The 22,505-nt window shown below is 39.6% G+C and overlaps 1 protein-coding gene across 3 annotated transcripts in view; it reads right to left on the minus strand.

The window, feature by feature from the left end:
* The window catches only part of FAM172A (family with sequence similarity 172, member A), a 499,710-nt gene that overhangs the window by 137,341 nt on the left and 339,864 nt on the right, over positions 1-22,505 (minus strand). For all 3 annotated transcript variants that reach the window (XM_011944264.1, XM_011944266.1, XM_011944267.1), the window contains one exon: positions 19,848-19,932. In XM_011944264.1, the coding sequence (XP_011799654.1) occupies positions 19,848-19,932 (85 nt within the window). The remainder of the gene's footprint in view (positions 1-19,847; positions 19,933-22,505) is intronic.

The following is a 22,505-nucleotide window of genomic DNA, read 5'->3' on the forward strand; positions in this document are numbered from 1 at the left end:
TTCATGTCTAAAACACCAAAAGCAACGGCAGCAAAAGCCAAAAGTGACAAAACTTATAATTTTAAGTACAAATACAAATTCTTATTATTCAGTTATTTATCTAAAAACATTCCAATAACAATTAGTTAAAATTTTTTTATCTTTAAAGAGAAGAGTTAGCTCAGGAAAAGGAGAGTTGCCACCTTTACTGCCAAATTCTTCGAAAGATTTTTCACAAATTGGTTCAGAAAGCTGTAAAAAACATGACGGCTATTTTTAATTCTTTTAAAGTGAGATTTTTGGAGTGAGACTACTTATATTCACTGGAATTACTGGAAAACTGAAAGAGTCAAAATTACAGGATAATACTGGACCTGATGAAATATATATAATCAGGGCAAATGATTATATATACTAGTGATCTATATAAATGAAGATTTTATATTTAGATAGGTTATCTTAACTGATTCTTTAATTAATAACTTTCTGAGAGTTCCTGATTCCAACTATTTATTATGAATGATAAACTGAAAACACAGAGTTCCTGGTGGTCAACTTTTACAATACTTATCCCCTTACATTAACTAATAATTATAAGGTAGCATACAAAAATGAATAGAGGAATTGATAACTAAAAGCTACAAGGTTAACTCTACAGTAATAAAAACTGTCTGAAAAGTGTTATTTAGTTCATGAAAACATCACTTAAAGGATTAGAATATCTTCTGACTGCAAAGAGGAATGCTATACTTCTTGAGTAGTACACATACTCAAAGGTAGTACAGTAATTCATATATGCTAATATGCCTTGAATTTTAAGATATGTTTACAAGGCAAAGTATAGATTTCCAATTACCTAATTAATTTGAGCTGTGTCTAAAAACATATTAGACAACTCAACTTGTCTACACATTCTGAGTGACACCACATTCTAGAGGCAATTACTGTTGATTTTTCATTGCTATCTTTAGAAGGAAATGATTATTCACTAACAAAGAAGAGATAGAACTCCTTAATGTCCTTTCCTCAAGAGGTATTTTCAGCAATAATGTAAAGTGACTATTTGGCAAATATTCAGTAAGTTCAGTCAGTGTAAACAGTCAATCTGGACTATTTAAGCAAATAAAAATTACGGTTACATTAGCAGGTTGTCTACAATTCAAATTCACCTCGTAACTGCTAACTTTCCACTTCACATTCTGATGAGAAAATGGGGCTTAGTAGTTAGGTACACATGATCAATGGTCCCCCTCTTTACTTCCAAATCCAAGAAACGCCCATCTAATAGAGGAACTTAAGTTTAATTCTTAACCCAGAAGACATCTACTATGCTTGGTTGTTTTCCTTTTCCTTTTTTCTTCTTTTTAAAATACATTTGCTGTATTCTGTTATCTTTCTAATTTTGAAGTGCCTAGATTTATATCAAGTGTTCTAGGAAAGCTGAAATAACAGAGAAATGCCTGTCTAAGCTATAGTATGGGCAGGGAATAATGTGATGGTTATAAGTTCTGGGAGAAAATATGCTGACAGGTATCAGGCGTTTAGACAATATAGTTTTAGTGAATCTAGGTTCAGGTCTTTCCTCAAGAGCATGCAGAAAAATGACACTTTAAGGTACAGCCTTCCATCCTGTGTTCCTGGTACAAAGTGGCCAAAGGCATGTCAAGATCCCCTCACCATTCAGGTCAGACAGGAGAGATGTAGGGTAGCAAAACTGTTCATCTACCTCTGGATATAAGTAACCTTGTCTGTGATGCCTAGAGCACTGTACAAATAGTATACTTTCCTATAGCCACTTTAGGAATAGTGGAATAATAATAATTTGCCAGTAACTCTGCTTTATGGTAACTATAAATCTTAAAGGACAGGTAAAACAAGTCTTAAAATTCATACCCTCTCTTCTAGTCTTCCCTTCCTGCTTTATATTTTCTCCTACATGGAGCTTACATTCTGGTAGGGGAGACAGACAATAAACTTCTGACATCCTATATACTTTTCTTACTTATCTTGATTACTGTTAGTTTCCCTTACTAGAATGTAAGCTCTGTGTTGGACTTTTACCTATTGCAATTCACTGCTGTATCCCTGGTACCTGGAGCAATGTCTTGTACCCAATGACTACTCACTGAATTAATGCATGAAGACTGAATGGGCATACTTAAAGGTACTCAGGGAGCATATCTGGAGGGGGGCTGAAAGTATGTAAGCCTTAGCAGCAACACTTCTCCAAACACAGCCCCAGGTAGAATCAATCTAGCAAATAGTGTCCTGTCAGTCATGTGCCAGCCAAAGCAAACTATGCCAACTTGTAAGAAGTCAGAATATATCAATGCTCTATAAGCTTGTCTGTTTTCAAACATTTATATTTTCCTTTCTTTTCACCCTGATAGAATGCCCCCTCATACACAGTCAAAAATTAAATTGACTATTTTGGGGAAGCAGCACATCACAGAAGATCATTTCTAATATTATCTAACTGCTATCCCAATGTCTCTTTCAGCTTTATTGCTTCCATATTTCTATGTCCTATGAATATTTTTCCTTCAAGTATTAATTTTCCTTTTAATTTATTCACTATATTTTCTATCATCTTTCTGTGGCCCTGATTTCTGTGTAATATTTTGTGACCCTTATCAATGTCTCAGAGAACATAGGAAAGCCTAAATAAGTAAGTTATTCGTTCTGTATAAATAGAAATAGAAACAGGAAAATGAAAGTATTTCTGCAAATGCCTTTTTAGTCCTATAGAATTAGAATAATCAGTAATAGTTTTAAATTATAGTCTTAAATTCTAAAATGCCTAATGGGAGTATATAGTACCATGTGGAATTTTTCAGTGTCTTCCTTCTGATGAACTCAAAATGTCCCTCCAGAAAATATACAAATTGTCCCCATTTTTATACAAGATAAGTGAGGCAGATATTTACTGTTGTCACTTTATAATAAATAATTAAAATATGGACTATAATATAAATATAGATCCTAGTAACTGATTACACCATTCTCTGAATAACAGTGTCCTTAACTGGACAATTTTACAAGTAGAAAACACCATAAATAGAGTGAGAATTGGTCTTTAGAGGAGGTAAGATCATCATGGCTGATGGGAGGCAGGACTGGATTGCAGCTCTGGATAGAGTAGCATGCCAAGGCTTGCATTGTGAATTCTAGCTCCAGACTGACTGCAAACAAACCAGCAATACTGAGAGGACGCAGACATAGCGTACTGCTTCTGCAGGACCTGGGAGACATCCCAAATACTGAGTGCCCCAACTGCAGAAGTGGGAAAGGGAGAGCCTCCACTCCCAAACATACACCCCCATTGGAGAAACTGAAGGTCTGTTTGCTGGAGAAGTTTCCAACCTTACCTGGAGCTGGGTCAATCTGGAGAGTCAAGCGAAATACAGGGTAAGAGGAAGCAGCAGAAAGGCCCTGGGAACTTGCTGGGTCCCCTAGCAGGCCATTCCTGCCTGGCACCAGAGGAGCAGGGAATAAAATTCCACAGGGAGAAGGAAATCTCTAGTTGAACTTTGTAACAATTTGAACAGGGTGAAAAGCCTCCTGGCCAGAACTCGGGGGAGGGCACAAATCCGGTGTGCAGACTCCATAGGCGAAAACCAAGCCCTTTTCTTTTGCAGCTGGGAGGCGAGTAGCCTGGGGCAAGTTTTCGAGCATGTCTTGCCCTCCGCCTGGACACAGACTCAGGGCTGTTGTTGGGGGCACAGTGGGAGTGAGACTAGCCCTTCAGTTTGTGTGGGAGCTGGGTGAGGCCTGTGATTGCCAGCTTTCCCCCACTTCCCTGACAACCTGCATGACTCAGCAGAGGCAGCCATAATCCCTTTAGGTACACAACTCCAGTGACCTGGGAATCTCACTCCCATGCCCCACAGCAGCTACAGCAAGACCCACCCAAGAAGAGCCTCAGCTCAGACATGCCTAGCCCTGCCCCCATACGATGGTCCTTCCTTAACCACCTGGATAGCTGAAGGCAAAGGACATATAATCTTGGGTGTTCTAGGGCCCTGCCCACTGGCGGTCCCTCTGGACACTACTGAGAGGTGACAATGTGCTGGCAGCCGTCGCTCTCTCTCAGCGCCTCCTCGGCCTCCGCGTCTGCTCTGGCCACGCTTGAGGAGCCCTTCAGTCCGCCCCTGCATTGTGGGAGTCCCTCACTGGGCTGACCAAAGCCGGAGCTGGCTCTCTGCTTGTGGGGAGGTGTGGAGGGAGAGGCGAGGGTGGGAACTGGGGCTGCGCCAGGCGCTGGCGGGCCAGTGCCAGTTCCGGGTGGGCGTGGGCTCTACGGGCCCAGCACTCGGAGCAGCTGGCCAGCATGGGCACTGAGGGGCTTAGCACCCGGGCCAGCAGCTGCAGAGGTTGCACCCCGGGTCCGCCAGCACTGCCGGCTCGCCCGCACCGCACTCGAATTCTTGCCTGGCCTCAGCCAGCTCCCGGCAGGGGAGAGCTCGGGACGTGCAGCCTGCCATGCCCGAGCCCCCCTGCGATGGGCTCCCGCGCACCACAAGCCTCCCTGACAGGTGCCAACCCTGCTCTGTGGCCCCGGTCCCATCGACCACCCAAGGGCTGAGGAGTACAGGCAAGCAGCATGGGACTGGCAGATAGCTCCGCCTGTGGCCCTGGTGGGGGATCCATTAGGTGAAGCCAGCTGGGCTCCTGCGTCAGGTGGGGACTTGGAGAACTTTTATGTCTAGTGGGAGGATTGCACATGCACCAATCAGCACTCTGTGTCTAGCTTGGGGTTGGTGGATGCACCAGTCAGCATCTGTATCTAGCTAATCTGGTGGGGACTTGGAGAACCTTTATGTCTAGCTAAAGGATTGTAAATACACCATTCAGCACTCTGTGTCTAGCTCAAGGTTTGTAAATACACCAATCAGCACTCTGTGTCTAGCTCAAGGTTTGTAAATACACCAATCAGCAACCTGTGTCTAGCTCAAGGTTTGTAAACCCTCACCAATCAGTGCTCTGTGTCTAGTTAATCTGGTGAGGACTTGGAGAACTTTTAGGTCTAGCTAGAAGATTGTAAAGGCACCAGTCAGCACTCTGTCAAAACGGACCAATCAGCTTTCTGTAAAATGGACCAATCAGCTCTCTGTAAAATGGACCAATCAACACGATGTGGGTGGGGCCAGATAAGGGACTAAAAGCAGGCTGCCCAAGCCAGCAGTGGCAACCTGGGTCCCCTTCCACACTGTGGAAGCTTTGTTCTTTCACTCTTTGCAATAAATCTTGCTGCTGCTCACTCTTTGGGTCTACACTGCCTTTATGAGCTGTAACACACACTGCAAAGGTCTGCAGCTTCTCTCCTGAGGCCAGCGAGACCTCAAACCCACTGGGCGGAATGAACAATTCCAGATGGGAGGAACGAACAACTCCAGAGGCACCACCTTAAGAGCTGTAACACTCACCGTGAAGGTCTGCAGCTTCACTTCTGAAGCCAGCGAGACCACGAACCCACCAGAAGGAAGAAACTCCAAACACATCCGAACATCAGAAGGAACAAACTCCAAACACACCATCTTTAAGAACTGTAACACCGGCCGGGCGTGGTGGCTCAAGCCTGTAATCCCAGCACTTTGGGAGGCCTAGACGGGAGGATCATGAGGTCAGGAGATCGACACCATCCTGGCTAACACGGTGAAACCCCGTCTCTACTAAAAAATACAAAAAACTAGCTGGGCGAGGTGGCGGGCGCCTGTAGTCCCAGCTACACAGGAGGCTGAGGCAGGAGAATGGCATAAACCCGGGGGACGGAGCTTGCAGTGAGCTGAGATTCAGCCACTGCACCCCAGCCTGGGCGACAGAGCGAGACTCCGTCTCAAAAAAAAAAAAAAAAGGAACTGTAACACTGTGAGGGTTCATGGCTTCATTCTTGAAGTCAGTGAGACCAAGAACTCACCAATCCCGGACACACTACTACAGGTGATGTTCTCTGGAAAGTGCCACTGCCTGGCAGGACGCCACCAGCACAAAAATAAAGCATCAAACCACCAAAGCTAAGAACCCTCACAGAGTCCACTGCACACCACTGCCACCTCCAATGGAACAAGCATTGGTATCCACGGCTGATAATCCAACAGACAGCTCACATCACAGGACTCTGTACAGACAATCCCCCAGTACCAGCCTGGAACGGGGTAGACTCGCTGGGTGGCTAGACCCAGCAGAGAGACAACAATCACTGCAGTTTAGCTCACAGGAGGCCACATCCATAGGAAAAGAGGGAGAGTACTACATCAAGGGAACACCCCGTGGGACACAAGAATCTAAATGACAGCCTTCAGCCATAGACCTTCCCTTGGACAGAGCCTACACAAAAGGGAAGGAACCAGAAAATCAACTCTGGTAATATGACAAAACAAGGCTCATCAACACCCCCCCCTAAAAAAATCACAATAGTTCACCAGCAATGGATCCAAACCAAGAAGAAATCCCTGATTTACTTGAAAAAGAATTCAGGAGGTTAGTTATTAAGCTAATCAGGGAGGCACCAGAGAAAGTCGAAGTCCAATGCAAGGAAATACAAAAAACGATAGAAGAAGTGAAGGGAGAAATATTCAGGAAATAGATAGCTTAAAGAAAGAACAATCAAAAATTCAGGAAACTTTGGGACACACTTTGAGAAATGTGAAATGCTCTGGAAAGTGTCAGCGATAGAACTGAACAAGTAGAAGAAAGAAATTCAGAGCTCAAAGACGAGGTCTTCGAATTAACCCAGTCCAACAAAGACAAAGAAAAAAGAACAAGAAAATATGAACAAAGCCTCCAAGAAGTCTGGGATTATGTTAAACGACCAAGCCTGAGAATAATTGGTGTTCCTGAGGAAGAAGAGAATTCAAAAAGCTTAGAGAACATATTTGGGGGAATAATCAAGCAAAACTTGCCCAGCCTTGCTAGAGACCTAGACATCCAAATACAAGATGCACAAAGAACACCTGGGAAATTCATCACAAAAAAAGATCTTCACCTAGGCACATTGTCATCAGGTTTTCCAAAGTTAAGATGAAGGAAAGAATCTTAAGAGCTGTAAGACAGAAGCACCAGATAACCTATAAATAAAAACCTATCAGATAAACAGCAGATTTCTCAGCAGAAACCCTACAAGCCAGAAGGGATGGGGGGCACTATCTTCAGTCTCCTCAAACAAAACAATTATCAGCCAAGAATTTGGTATACAGTGAAACTAAGCATCATATATAAAAGATACAGCCTTTTTCAGACAATTATGAGAGAATCTGCCATTACCAAGCTACCTCTACAAGAACTGCTAAAAGGAGCTCTAAATCTTGAAACAAATCCTGGAAACACATCAAAACGGAACCTCTTTAAAGCTTAAATCACACAGGACCTAAAAAACAAAAATACAAGTTAAAAAGCAATATCAAAAAACAAAAAAACCAAAGTACACAAGCAACAAAGAGCAGGAGGAATGCAATGGTACCACACATTTCAATATTAACATTGAAAGTAAATGACCTAAATGCTCCACTTAAAAAATACAGAACCTCAGAATGGATAAGAACTCACCAACCATCTGCTGCCTTCTGGAGACCCACCTAACACATAAGGACTCATACCAACTTAAGTAAAGGGGTAGAAAATGGCATTCCATGCAAATGGACACCAAAAGCAAGCAGAGGTAGCTATTCTTACATCAGACAAAACAAACTTTAAAGCAACAGCAGTTAAAAGAGACAAAGAGGGACATTATATAATGGTAAACGGCCTTGTCCACCAGGAAACTATCACAATCCTAAACATATATGCATCTAACACTGGAGTTCCCAAATTTACAAAACAATTACTAATAGAGTTAAGAAATGAGATAGACAGCAATACAAAAAAAGTAGGGAACTTCAATACTCCACTGACAGCACTAGACAGGTCATCACGACAGAAAGTCACCAAAGAAACAATGGATTTAAACTATACCTTGGAACAAATGGACTTCTCAGATATATACAGAACATTTCATCCAACAACCGCAGAATACACATTCCATTCAACAGCGCATGGAACTTGCTCTAAGATAGACCTTATGATAGGCCATAAAACGAGCCTTGATAAATTTAAGAAAGAAATTATATCAAGTACTCTCTCAGACCACAGTGGAATAAAACTGAAAATCAGCTCCAAAAGGAACCTTCAAAACCATGTAAATACATGGAAATTAAATAACCTATTCCTGAATGAGCATTGGGTCAAAAACAAAATCAAGATGGAAATTAAAAAATTCTTTGAACTGAACGACAATAATGACACAACTTAACCAAAATCTCTGGGATACAGCAAAGGCAGTGCTAGAAGGAAAGTTTATAGCCCTAAACACCTACATCAAAAAGGCTGAAAAGTATAAACTGACATGCTAAGGTCACACCTCAAGGAACTGGAGAAACAAGAACAAATCAAACCCAACCCCAGCAGAAGAAAGGAAATAACCAAGATCAGGGCAGAACTAAATGAAACCGAAACAAAGGAAAACAATACAAAAAATAAATGAAACAAAAAGCTGATCGTTTGAAAAGATAAATAAGATTTACAGACCATTGGCAAGATTAACCAAGAAAAGAAGAGAGAAAATCCAGATAACTTCACTAAGAAACAAAACAGGAGACATTACAACAGACACCGCTGAAATACAAAAGATCATTCAAGGCTACTATGAACACCTTTATGCACATAAACTAGGAAACCTAGAAGAGATAGAAAAATTCCTGGAAAAATACAACCCTCCTAGCTTAAATCAGAAAGAATTAGATACCTTGAACAGACCAATAACAAGCAGCAGGATTTAAATGGTAATAAAAAATTACCAATAAAGAAAGTCCAGGCCCAGACAGATTCACAGCAGAATTCTACCAGACATTCAAAGAAGAATTTGTACCAATTCTTTTGACACTATTCCATAAAATAGAGAAAGAAGGAACCCTCCCTAATTCATTCTATGAAGCCAGCATCATCCCAATACCAAAACCAGGAAAACAACATAACCAAAAAAGAAAACTACAGACAAATATTCCTGATGAACACAGATGCTAAAATCTTTAACAAAATACTAGCTAACCAAATCTAATAACATATCAAAAAGAGTATCCACCATGATCAAGTGAGTTTCATGCCAGGGATGCAGGGATGGTTTAACAGATGCAAGTCAATAAATGAGATACACCACATAAACAGAATTAAAAACAAAAATCACATGATCATCTCAATAGATGCAGAAATAGCATTCGACAAAATCCAGCATCACTTTATGATCAAAACTCTCAGCAAAACTGGCATACAAGGGATATACCTTAATGTAATAAAAGCCATCTATGACAAACCCACAGCCAACATAATACTGAATGGAGAAAAGTGGAAAGCATTCCCTCAGAGAATTGGAACAAGACAAGGATATCCACTCTCATGACTCCTCTTCAACATAGTACTGGAAGTCCTAGCCAGAGCAGTCAGACAAGAGAAAGAAATAAAGGACATCCAAATCGGTAAAGAGGAAGTCAAACTCTCACTGTTTGCTAACAATGATCATTTACCTTGAAAACCCTAAAGAGTTCTCCAGAAAGCTCCTAGAACTGATGAAAGAATTCGGCAAAGTTTCTGGACAAAAGATGAATGTACACAAATCGGCAGCTCTTCTATACACCAACAAGCGACCAAGTGGAGAATCAAACCAAGAACTCAACACCTTTTACAATAGCTGCAAACAAAACAAAACAAAACAACACAACTTAGGAATATACCTAACCAAGGAGTCAGAAGACCTCCACAAGAAAAACTTCAAAACACTGCTGAAAGAAATCATACATGACAGAAACCAATGAAAACACAACCCATGCTCATGGATAGGTAGAATCAACACTGTGAAAATTGACTATACTGCCAAAAGCAATCTACAAATTCAAAGCAATCTCCATCAAAATGCCACCATCATTCTTCACAGAATTAGAAAAAACAATTCTAAAACTCATATGGAACCAAAAAAGAGCCTGCATAGCCCAAGCAAGACTAAGCAAAAAGAACAAATCTGGAGGAATCACCCTGATTTAAAACCATACTACAAGGTTACAGTCACCAAAACAGTGGTACTAGCATAAAAATAGGCACATAGATCAATGTAACAGAATAGAGAACCCAGAAATAAACTCACATACTTACAGCCAACTGATCTTTGACAAAGCAAACAAAAACATAAAGTGAGGAAAGGACATCCTTTTCAACAAATGGTGCTGGGATAATTTGCTAGCCACATGTACGAGAATGCAACTGGATCCTCATCTCTCACTTTATACAAAAATCAACTCAAGATGGATTAAGGACTTAAACTTAAGACCTGATACTATAAAAATTCTATAAGATAACATTGGAAAACCCCTTCTAGACATTGGCTTAGACAAGGATTTCATGACCAAGAACCCAAAAGCAAATGCAATAAAAGCAAAGATAAATAGCTGGGACTCAATTAAACTAAGGCGCTTTTGTACGGCAAAAGGAACAGTCAGCAGAGTAAACAGACAATCCACAGAGTGGGATAAAATCTTCACAATCTATACGTCTGACAAAGGACTAATATCTAGAATCTACAATAAACACAAACAAATCAGTAAGGAAAAAACAATCCCATCAACAAGGGGGCTAAGGACATGAATAGACAACTCTTGAAAGAAGATATACAAATGGCCAACAAACATATGAAAAAATGCTCAACATCACTAATTATCAGGGAAATGCAAATCAAAACCATAATGCAGTATCACCTTACTCCTGCAAGAATGGCCATAATAAAAAAATAAAAAAACAGTAGATGTTAGCATGGATGCGGTGATCAGGGAGCACTTCTACACTGCTGGTGGTAATGTACAGCTGCTATGGAAAACAGTGTGGGGGTTCCTTAAAGAACTAAAAGTAGAACTACCATTTGATCCAGCAGTCCCACTCCTGGGTATCTACCCAGAGGAAAAGAAGTCATTATACAAAAAAGATACTTGCACATGCATGTTTAATTCACATGCACAATTCACAACTGCAAAATCGTGGAACCAACCCAAATGCCCATCAATCAACAAGTGGATAAAGAAACTGTGGTGTGTGTGTGTGTATATATGTGTATGTATATAAATATATGTGTGTGTGTGTATATATATACACACACACACATACAATGGAATACTACTCAGCCATAAAAAGGAATGAATTAACAGCATTTGCAGTGACCTGGATGAGACTGGAGACTATTATTCCAAGTGAGGGAACTCAGGAGTGGAAAACCAAGTATCATATATTCTCACAGATATGTGCGAGCTAAGCTATGTGGACGCAACGGCATAAGTGATATAATGGATTTTGGGGACTTTGGGGGAAGAGTGGGAATGGGGCAAGGGATAAAAGACCACAAATATGGTGCAGTGGTATACGGCTTGGGTGATAGGTGCACCAAAATCTCACTAATCACCACTAAAGAACTTGCTCATGTAACTAAATACTACCTGTACCCCAATAACCTATGGGGAAAAAAAAAACGAGAATTGGTCTTTAGAAGCCAACCACAACAAAAAGAAAACACTATAAATAAAAAGAAGTGGGAAACCAGTCACCTGACATAGATGCAAGACCCCTCAAATATCCACTATATATACATGTATGTAAGTATACAGTGGATGGTGGAGGTATATCTGGAATGCAGTGGTAAGATCACAGCTCACTGCAGTCTTGAACTCCTGGGTTTAGGCAATCCTCCCACCTCAGGCACCAAGTAGTGAGGACTACAGGCTCATGTCACCATGACTGGCTAATTACAAAAAAAAATTTTAGTGGAGATGAGGTCTTGCTATGTCACCCAGGCTGGTATCGAACTCCTGGCCTCAAATGATCCTTGAGCTTTGGTCTCCCAAAATGCTAAGACTACAGGCATGCGTCACTGTGCTTGGCCTTCCCTACCTGTTAATAATGAACAACAAGGCCAACTTGGACACCAGTGTGAACACCATGTCTCTACTACAATAAAACTAAAAAAAAAGAAAAAGAAAAACAATATAACTATGCTGAACATACAGTGATATTTTAGGTAAAAATTTAAAATTTTTATCTGGTTTTAAATTACATATAAACAGGTAAGTAACACTCATAAAATGAAATTATTATGACCAATATATACTTTTTTGGTAATGGGAAGCAAATCTAGTTATAAAGGAAAAACTACAGTATTAAATAAGTGTGTATGTTTATAGGCAATTTCACTGCTATCACTGTGAAACTTTTAGTCAAAAGATCAAAGCATATTATAACAAGAAAAAAATCTTAACAATTTAGCAAGGTGGAAAAAAAAAATTCATTAAACTCAATATACAGCCTGAAGATCCGTTAGTAATTTGTGGTCAGTACACATGTTGAAATCTTCAAATAATATTAATATTTTAAATTACATATAACAGAAATTATTGATCAGAGAAATTTGGGTGTTTCAAAGCTACTTCATCAACCTCTGGTTGTTTCTGTTTGAATTTTCTGCCATCACCTCAATCAATTAATGTTGAACAATTAATCTTGTTCAACATTTTTTATGGACTCTGAGGGAAAGCACTAAGTCAGGCTGAAGAAGTGGTAAGTTTTTATAAGTAGGTATAGGAAATGATAGGGGTGCTGGTCCTAACTCTCTTCTTATTTGATGCAACCTAATGTTGATGCCAGCTTCTAAAGAACCTTTTTGCTAGCACAGGCCCAGAAAGCAATTCATTCTTTTTTAAAATTATGGAGAACAAGATGGTCATGATGAGCTGTTGTTCACTGCTATGTCTCTAGCTTCCAGAACAGTTCCTGGAACACAGTAAGTGTCAATAAATACTTTAGAGATAAATGGATATGTGCTAGGGAATGTATGTACAATCTCCTTCTGATTTAGGCCAAATTTGTTAGAACAAAACCCCACAGGGAATGAAAAGTTACACTTAGTAGCAAGTTCCATCCTAAGGGAAAAAAATGGTCAGAGGAGAGCTGAATAATAAAGGTGACTTAGTAAAAGATAAGTATGATAAAGAAATTTAATATCTTCTTTCTGATAAATTATACAGCAAAGTATAATCAGTTAGTAGGGGAGCAAGGGTAGGAACAAATTATCTTCAATGAGCATTTTAGTGCATCTTTAGAAATAGATGCTCTTAAACCCTAAGGTATTAGGGCTAAGATGAGCCTTATAAGGCTTTAGTCTCGAAAAAAGGTTTAAAGTTGTTTCTACTCAGGCTATGCAGCTATGCAACCACCTGAGTTTAAGTTTAAGCATGTTGCATTAATTATCTACCGCTGTGGAACAAATAACCCCAAAATTTGGCAGCTTAAAACAGTATACGTTTATCATCTCACAGTTTTTGTGGGTCAGAAATCTGAACACAGCTGAGTGATACTAGCTCAGGATCTCTCACAAGACTACCATCAAGGTGTTGGGCTGGGGTTGTAGTCATCTCAAAGAGCTCAACTGGGGGAGAATCTTCTTCCAAGGTCACTCACATGGCTGTTGGTGGACCTCAGGTCCTCCCTGGCTTTTGGCCCGATACACCAGTTCCTTGCCATGTAGGCCTCTCCACAGGGCAGCTTACAACCTGGCAGCTGATTTCCATCACAGTGAGCAAGCTAGAGGACAAGAGAGAGCCTGAAGTCTGCCATCATTCACTGCTCTTACCATGTTCCCCATTATCCTTAAGCAGCAGGCTTGAGGATAAAGCTGAAATGACCTTTTGAAGACTCATCTGTGACTGCTAGGTGACAACACCTTGTGTGGTTGGACGATATCCTCCAAATATGGACTTTTCTCTAAATCAGCATGTGATTTAGGTTGCTATTTGCCCCAAATCTGGGAATAAAGGTATAGATATAGGACTGCCTTCTTTTCCCACTATCCTTAGTGATCCCACTATACTTAGTGAAGTAGAGCTCTTGCTTCCCATGCCCATTACTTCAGATTCTGCTGGTCTAAAGGTCTTAGTTCCAAAAACGAGAAATGTTTCCATTAGGTGACATAATAATAATTCCTTTGAACTGGAAGTTGAGACTGCAATCTTGCCACTTTGGTCTCCTTACGCCACTGAATCAACAGGACACAGATGTACTGGATAGGAGCACTATACTGGATGGGTGATAAATCCTGATTTCTAAAGGAAAATGTAGTTGCTACTACACAATGGGTAATAAGTAATATCTCTGCAATGCAGGAAATGCTCCAGAGTACCTGTAAGTAGTTTCTGTAATTACAGTCAATAGCATACTATGATCACCTAATCCAGGCAGGACTGCTAATGGCCAAAACTCTTTAAGAATGAAGGTGTGGATCATTTCACCAGGCAAAGAATCTTGACCAACTAAAGTGCTTGCTGAGAACAAAGCACACCTCATTTTACTGTGCTTCGGTTTACTGCACTTCACAGATACTGATTTTTTTTTTTTAACCAATTCAAGTTTTCTGGTAACACTTCATCAGGCAAGTCTATCGGAGCCATTTTTCCAACAGCATGTGCTCACTTCGTGTCTCCCTGTGCTAATAAACTTTTCCATGATTATCATGTGTTATGGTAATCTGCGATTAGTGATGGATTTCCTTCCTTCTTTCCTTCCTTCTCTCCTCCTCCTCCTTCTTCTTCTTTTACAGAGGGGGTCTTGCTCTGTCTTCCAAGTTGGGGTACAACAGTACAATCATAGCTCATTGGCTCACCGTAGCTTTGAACTCTTAGGCCCACGTGATCCTCTTGCCTCAGCCTCCTGAGTAGCTGGGACTGTAGGTGTGCATCACCATACTTGGCTATTTTTAAATTTTTTTCTTTGTAGAGATAAAGTCTTGCTTTGTAGCCTGGGCTGGTATCAAACTCCTGGCTCTGAACAATCCTCTTACCTTGGCTTCCCAAAGTACTGGGATTACAGGTAAGAGCAACCACACTCGGCCTTGATCAGTCATCTTTGATGTTACTACTGTAATTGTTTTGAGGTGCCACCAACTGCACCCATAGAAGATAGTGAACTGATAAAGCTGTTCTGACTGCACCACCAACTGAGCAGTTCTCCTGTCCCTATCCCTCTCCTGGGGCCTCCCTGTTCCTTGAAACACAATTTTGAAATGAGGGCAATGAATAACTCTCCAATGGCCTTTAAGAATTCAGGTGAAAGGAAGAGTTGCATATCTCTCACTTTAAATCAAAAGCTAAAAATGATTCCATTTAGGATGACATGCATGTCAAGAGCCAAGAGGGGCTGAAATTTAGGCCTCTTGCACTAAACAGTTAGCCAAGTAGTGAATGCAAAGGAAAAATTCTTGAGGAAATTAAAAGTGCTACTCTAGTGAACACATGAATGATAAGAAAGCTAAACAGCTTTATTGCTGATCTGGAGAAACTGAGTGGTCTGGTTAGAATATCAAACCAGCAACAACATTCCCTTAAGCCAAATCCTAATCCATAGCAAGGTCCTAATTCTCTTCAATTCTATGAAGGCTGAGAGGTGAGGAAGATGCAGAAGAAAAGTTGGAAGCTAGCGGAGGTTGGTTCATGAGATTTAAGGAAGGAAGGAAGCCATCTCTGTAACATAAAACAAGGTGATACAGCAAGTGCTGATGTATAAGCTGCAGCAAGTTATCCAGAAGATTTAGCTGAGACCATTGATGAGTGTAGCTATACGAAACGACAAATTTTCAATGTAGACAAAACAGCTTCCCACTGGAAGAAGATGATGGCCATCTAGGACTTTCATAGCTAGAGAGGAGAAGTCAATGCTTGGCTTCAAAGCTTCAAGGGACAGGCTGACTCTCTTGTTAGGGGATAATGAAACTGATGATATAAATTGAAGCCAATGCTCATTTACCATTCCAAAAATCCTAGGGCCCTTAAGAATTATGCTAAATAGGTTGGGTGCAGTGGCTCATGCCTGTAATCCCAGCACTTTGCGAGGCCGAGGTGGGTAGATCACCTGAAGTCAAGAGTTCAAGAGCAGCCTGCCCAATATGGTGAAACCCTGTCTCTACTAAAAATACAAAAAATTAGCAGGGCATGGTGACGGGCGCCTGTAATCCTAGCTACTCGGGAGGCTGAGTCAGGAGAATCACTTGAACCCAAGTGGCGGCAGTGAGCCAAGAGAGGCGGGAAAATCGCTTGAATCCAGGAGGCAGCACTGAGCCAAGATTGTGCCACTGCACTTCAGCCTGAGTGACAAGAGCAAAACACCGTCTCCAAAAAAAGAAAAAAAAAAGAATTATGCTAAGTCTCCTGTGCCCATGCTTTATAAGTGGCACAACAAAGCACATCTGTTTATAGCATGGTTCACTGAATATTTTACGCCTGCCGTTAAGACCTACTGCTCAGAAAAGATTCCTTTTAAAATATTACTGCTCCTTGGCAACACACCTGGTCATCCAAGAGCTCTGATGATGAACAAGGAGATTCATGTTGTTTTCATGACTGCTAACACAACACCCAATCTGTAGCCCATGTAACAAAGAGCAATTTCAACTTTTAAGTCTCATTATTAAAGATACACATTTTGTAAGGCTATGGATGCCAGAGACAGTGATTCCTCTGATGAATCTGGGGCAAAGTTACTTGAAATCCTTCTGGAAGGATTTACTATTTTAGGTGTCATTAAATACTTGCTTTATTGCAGTTGTGTGGAATGGATCTCACAATATCTTTTGAGGTATATCTGTACTGAATGGGTAGCAGAAAAAGGTAGCTATAAATACCAGCTATAAGTATATAAGTTATAAATACTTATATATATAACTTACATATAAGTTATAAATACCAGCTATAAGTATATACCAACATAACTGGTTACAAAAACAAAGCATGTAGTAGTACTTATTTTGATATGAATATTTTTGTATATACATATAAGCTAAATATTTCTGTTTTCATGTTCTCTCTTATTCCTTTATCATCTAATATAACACATTGTCAAAAGTAATTAACTTTTATTTCTCGGTATTTAAATTACAGGGTACCAAGGGTGAGAAGAATGAATATCAGCAAAGGACAATAAAGGGATTTTGTTCCCTCTTCTAGGGAAGGGATTAGTGTGTTTTTGCTTGTAGTTTGTTTTCGATTGTACATTTCAATGGCTGTATGATATTTGGTGGTAGCATGACTTTCTTAATATTAACATCGTTATTTGGACAATATGTCTATTTTGAGGAGATGTACATCAGTGCCAACTTGGCAAGAGGTGGACTGTGGTGGCTTTTGAATGTGTCAATTTGGTTAGGTTGAACTACATTTCCCAGAATTCCTTTCCTGTCTGTTTCTGGTTAGGATGGTACATAAGGGAGTATTTTTGTGGAAAATTTGGAGGGGTAAAGTGAAGCAGCAGCCATTTCTAGTTCACACATCTTGTCACTTATCTGCTGGCTCGCCTTGTGGTGTGAGGCAATAGCTAGGACAGCATCTGCTCCACCTTCCCGTGAATTCTCCTTCAGCAGCTCTGACTCCTGGAGCAGGTGCATGTGTTTAGATCCATGACAAAGGGCACAGGGCTTCTACAAGACATCCACAGAAGCAACAAGACAGAAGAAACAAGAACTGATATGGCCCGGGTGTGGTGGCTCATGCCTGTAATCTCAGCACTTTGAGAGGCCAAGGTGGGAGGACTGCTTGAGCTCAGGAGTTCAAGACTAGCCTGGGCTAAAAATCAAAAAAATTAGTTGAGCATGGTGGTGTGTGTCTGTGGCTGAGTGGGAGGATCACTTGAGCCCTGGAGATCAAGGCTGTAGTGAGCTAAGATCACACCACTGCACTCTAGCCTGGGTGATGAAGTGAGACTCTGGAAAAACAAACACACACACACACAAACACACACACACACACACAAACCTGATGTGGGTTTAAGCTTACCTTCCTGAACTCCAGCTCTCGCTTATGGGTTCTAGCTCATTGTTGTCTCTGCCACTTCACATTCATCTTCCCTTACCAACTGCCTGCTCTGTGAACTCAAGCTCCTCCATCAGATATAAGGTCAACATCCTTACAGAGATTGCTCAACCAGCCTCAGGTAAAGTCCCAGGGACAAATCCGTTCCTATATGCAGTTTGTCTTCATTATTTGTGGATTCTAAACTTACAAATTCACCTACTCACTAAAATTTATTTGTAACCCCAAAATCCATACTCATGGCATTTTTGCAGTTATTTGCAAAATGCACATGTACAGAATGGTGAAAAATTTGAGTCATTCATTCTTAATTAAGGCTGAACAAGGTCATGCTCTGCCTTCTTGTTTCAGTTCTTACATTGTGAACAAGTATCCTTTTTATAGACTATTTAGTGCCACAGTTTTCTATTTTTGTGCCTTTTTTTGGTTTCACTGTTTACAATAGCCCCCAAATGTAGTGCTGAAGTGCTGTGTAGTGTTGCTAAGCACAAGAAGGCTGTGTTATGCCTTATGGAGAAAATATGTGTTAGATAAGCTTCATTGAGGCCTGAGTTACAGTGCTGCTGGCCATGAGCTCAATGTTAACGAATCAACAGTATATATTAAATAAGGTGTCATTAAACAAAAACACACATAAACAAGTTTACATATTGATTGGTTGACAAAAATGTCACCAGAAGCTCACAGGAACCTGCTCTTGTATTTCATCTAGGAGCTATGATTATTTGCTAATTCAGTGTTTTTAGTGACTTCACATTATATAACTAGCATAAATAATGAAAATCGATTGTATAATATTTAAGAACACACACATATATACATATGTGCCTAAGTATGTGTGTGTATATGTCTATCTCTATGTGTATGTATAGTAGCATATACATCTTCCAGTGGTTCTGTCTCTGTGTTTGAACCCTGGCTTACAGACTTATAAAATTCAGCTATAATGATAGTGAAACTCAGTTGAAGTTTAGGTATTAACGATAGTGATGTTTAATTATAACAGTAGTTCTATACCTAGAATCTGAACTATTCTCCAAATTATTTTCTTCAAATATGTACACATATTTTCAACTTTAAGTCCTCAGTGATTAGCTATCACGATTGTTAACATAAAGTAGTTTGTGTTCCAAACTTTTACCCGTTCTCCAGCACCCATGGCCAGAGCAAACCCATTTCTGCTATCAGTTATAACAAGATGCCACTGCTCACTTGGTTGAGAACTGTGAAAGTCAAAACCAGAAAGCTTACAAATGTCACTCTCTCTTCTTATCTAGTGACTCAAATACAACCTTTAGGCTGGAAATCAGTGCTATCCTTAAACTTCCTAGAGTCCAACTGCTCCTGACGTGCTCACCTCTTCACCTCTTCCCTTTCAATAGGCAGTCCAGTCTTGCCTTTGTTCCCTGTGAACACCTTCAGATCCATTCCGGCTGTTGCTCCTTAAATTGCTCTGTCTCCTTTGCATAGGATGCTATCTTGCATGTTTTCCCACAGTCCAGAGTCTGTCTATCTAACCCAAGAAGCAACTAAAATCTTTACATGAAATATTTTTTTCTAAAGTCTCTAGGACACACAACATCATTGCCTGCCTGTCATATCATTGAGTTGGAACTCAGAGACACATATCCTATGAAAGATCCTGTATGTCTGCCCAGTCCTTGTTGTTTAGGTATCCATATATGTATGTCTTATCTCTCAAGCTTCAACAGCAGTTGTCTATACTACTCTTGAATTGTTTCACCTAATCATCTTACCGAGTTTGTTGGTAAGCATTTTAAGTTACTTAACAAATATGTGATAGAGGATTCTACCCATGCATAATATTACCAATAATTCATCCAACAACTCAAAGACAAAAACAAACTAATTCACAAAATAGAATTCTACATTTCATTAGCATATTTTTCACCTTGAAAAACAACAGCAATCATATATCTCTTATCAAACACATACCTGCTGAGACTCGGGGGCAATCAGGTAGCATGGACTCCACTGATGTGTCTAATGGTTCTGAGCTAGAGACCCAATTACAACAGTTCTGCAATGTAATAGAGACAATATTGTTGAAATACAATTTAAGCCAAGACCAAATGTTGAGGAAGAGATTAATTTATCCTATGAAATCAACCACTAGACTGTATTCAATTTATTTTTCAATACACGTAACATTTTTTTCTTATGTAAACAGTCAGTAATTATTCATAATTAACATGACTGTGAAAAAGGTTTTTTTGTTTGTTTTACAATTTAGCAAATCATCTGCGCTGATATTAAGATGACATGTAAAGGCAGGGCATGGTGGCTCGTGCCTATAATCCCAGCACTTTGGGAGGAGGTCGAGGCAGGTAGATCACTTGGGGTCAGGAGTTCGAGACCAGCCTGGCCAACATGGTGAAACCCCTTCTGTACTAAAAATACAAAAATTAGCTGGGCGTGGTGGCGCACGCCTGTAGTCCCAGCTACTTGGGAGGCTGAGGCAGGAGAATGGCTTGAACCCAGGAGGCAGAGGTTGCAGTGAGCTGAAATCACTCCATTGCACTCCAGCCTGGGTGCCAGAGGGAGACCCTGTCTCAAAAAATAAATAAATAAAATAAGATGACATGTAACCTTCCATGAACCATGATGCAATATATTTCCAAGTGAAGTTTAGATGGCCAAGCAGTAAACAAATAAAGGTATTATAATTAAGGGAAAATAAAAGAAGTATCCATTTTTAACTTTTAGATTAAAATAAATATTAATATGAACATAAGAGAGAATAGCCAATTTTTAAACTATATTCTTTGTGTAATACCAGAATAAATGAATTTTGTATTTACTCCTCAAAATCTGACCCATATAAAAAGACTATTTTTTGATTTTTACTTTTACCTGCTTTAATGAAGGCTGTTATCAAAACAGTTATAAGGAATCACCATGTGGTGAGTTGTAGCTGTGTGTCTATGGACACAAAGCCTCCAATATTAAAAATTCGGTAATTTTTAATAGTAACGATGTAATGATTTACAATTCAGAGAAATAAAATAATCTATACTCCTTCTATACATTTTAAGTCTGTATTTGAAGTCTGGCTAAAAATATGTAATTATCATCATACGGTTTTTAAAACATTTCTCAACACACAGACACATACACACGCACACACACATACACAATGAATTTCCAGACAGATTTTTTTTTTAAAGAAATCATCCCATCAATCATTTTGGGAAAATCGGTGATTGCTATTCTGGTAAACAAGCATGTATTGTGTATTTTTAGATGCTTGCTGGCCTGGTTGTGCACCATGGAATCCGTCCTCACTGTGGAAAGATCCTTGACTGGTAGATCAAGTGTCTTATTGTATTTCCTTAATTCATTCTGTCTGGAAGAAGATGTCAGCTGTGTTGCAGTGAGGAGAGAATTTCAAAGGCCCCAGTCCCCACCAATAAAGGCCGAGGAATGGCTTTTGAATAGATTTGTCAAGGCAACCCTACTGTTCTGGGACCAGGGAGAGCAGGAATAACATAAAGGAAGGGTTGCTATATGAGATTAGAAAGTGAAGTTCACAAAGCATGGCAGATTTTTGTAAGAAACAGTAGATCAATGAAACTATTGAACTGTGTAGGAAAAAAACATGAAAACAAACATAACATGTAGTAATGTTCTTAAATGCTTTCTCTCTTTTTACATTTAAAATAGGTAAAATATTAGTATTTTTCATGCATTACAAAAGCTTGGTGGTTTAAGATGGATACATATTCTACAATGTGCTCGCCTAATCTTAATTAGCAGTTGAATGCAAAACTACACAATGTAAGGGTAGAAATTATAAAAGAAATAGGGTTTTAGAAGATATTTCATACATTTGAAATAAGTAAAATTAATATTACCATTGATAGAACACCACATCAGAGAGTTCTAGATAATGCAGAAGATTAGCACACAATTAGCCAGCTTTTATATACAATGTGACACTTGCTTGTAAGAAATAAGTATTCTCCAAAGCAGTGTCAAGATATGTAAATGGATGATTTGTTTTATCATTCATCACAGCCCCTAATAAATTCAAAAATCATGACTTCTGTAGGTACTAAAAATAGGCTCCCAATGATACAGGGAGATAGCTTCAATGAAGAATGACTTCCTCTTTCTCTCTCTCTTTTTTTTTAAACAATTCCGTCTTTTCAATGACAGCAATTATCACTACCGACAGACAGGCAGCGATTAGGTACTGTATGTATTTTAATTATTATTCATCCAACTAGTACCTCCAAATCTGATGAAAGTCAGCTATTAACCAGGTGATATGTCGGTCTTCCTACTGTTCACCTACACATCACATATGTAAAGCTATGTCTTAGAGGATTTTCTAGTATTAATACAAGTGATGGCACATTACAATATGCAGACGATTAATCATTTTCTAAATTGTTACCTTAAAAAGCTGAACAAAATGAACTTTTGTCCAGTTTGCTCAGATCACCTTTAATTCAAACACTTAAAGCAAAATATAGGTTAACATTTTATGTTTGTGAAATTTCAGTTTTTATGTGGCCATGTGTTTAAGGCTTTGATCTCTCATAAAAACTGGACAGAAGTTGAACACCCTATAGTTAAAGTGAGTATGTT

This window comes from Colobus angolensis, unplaced genomic scaffold (assembly GCF_000951035.1).
Source record: "Colobus angolensis palliatus isolate OR3802 unplaced genomic scaffold, Cang.pa_1.0 Scaffold23, whole genome shotgun sequence".
Taxonomy (NCBI): Eukaryota; Metazoa; Chordata; class Mammalia; order Primates; family Cercopithecidae; genus Colobus; species Colobus angolensis.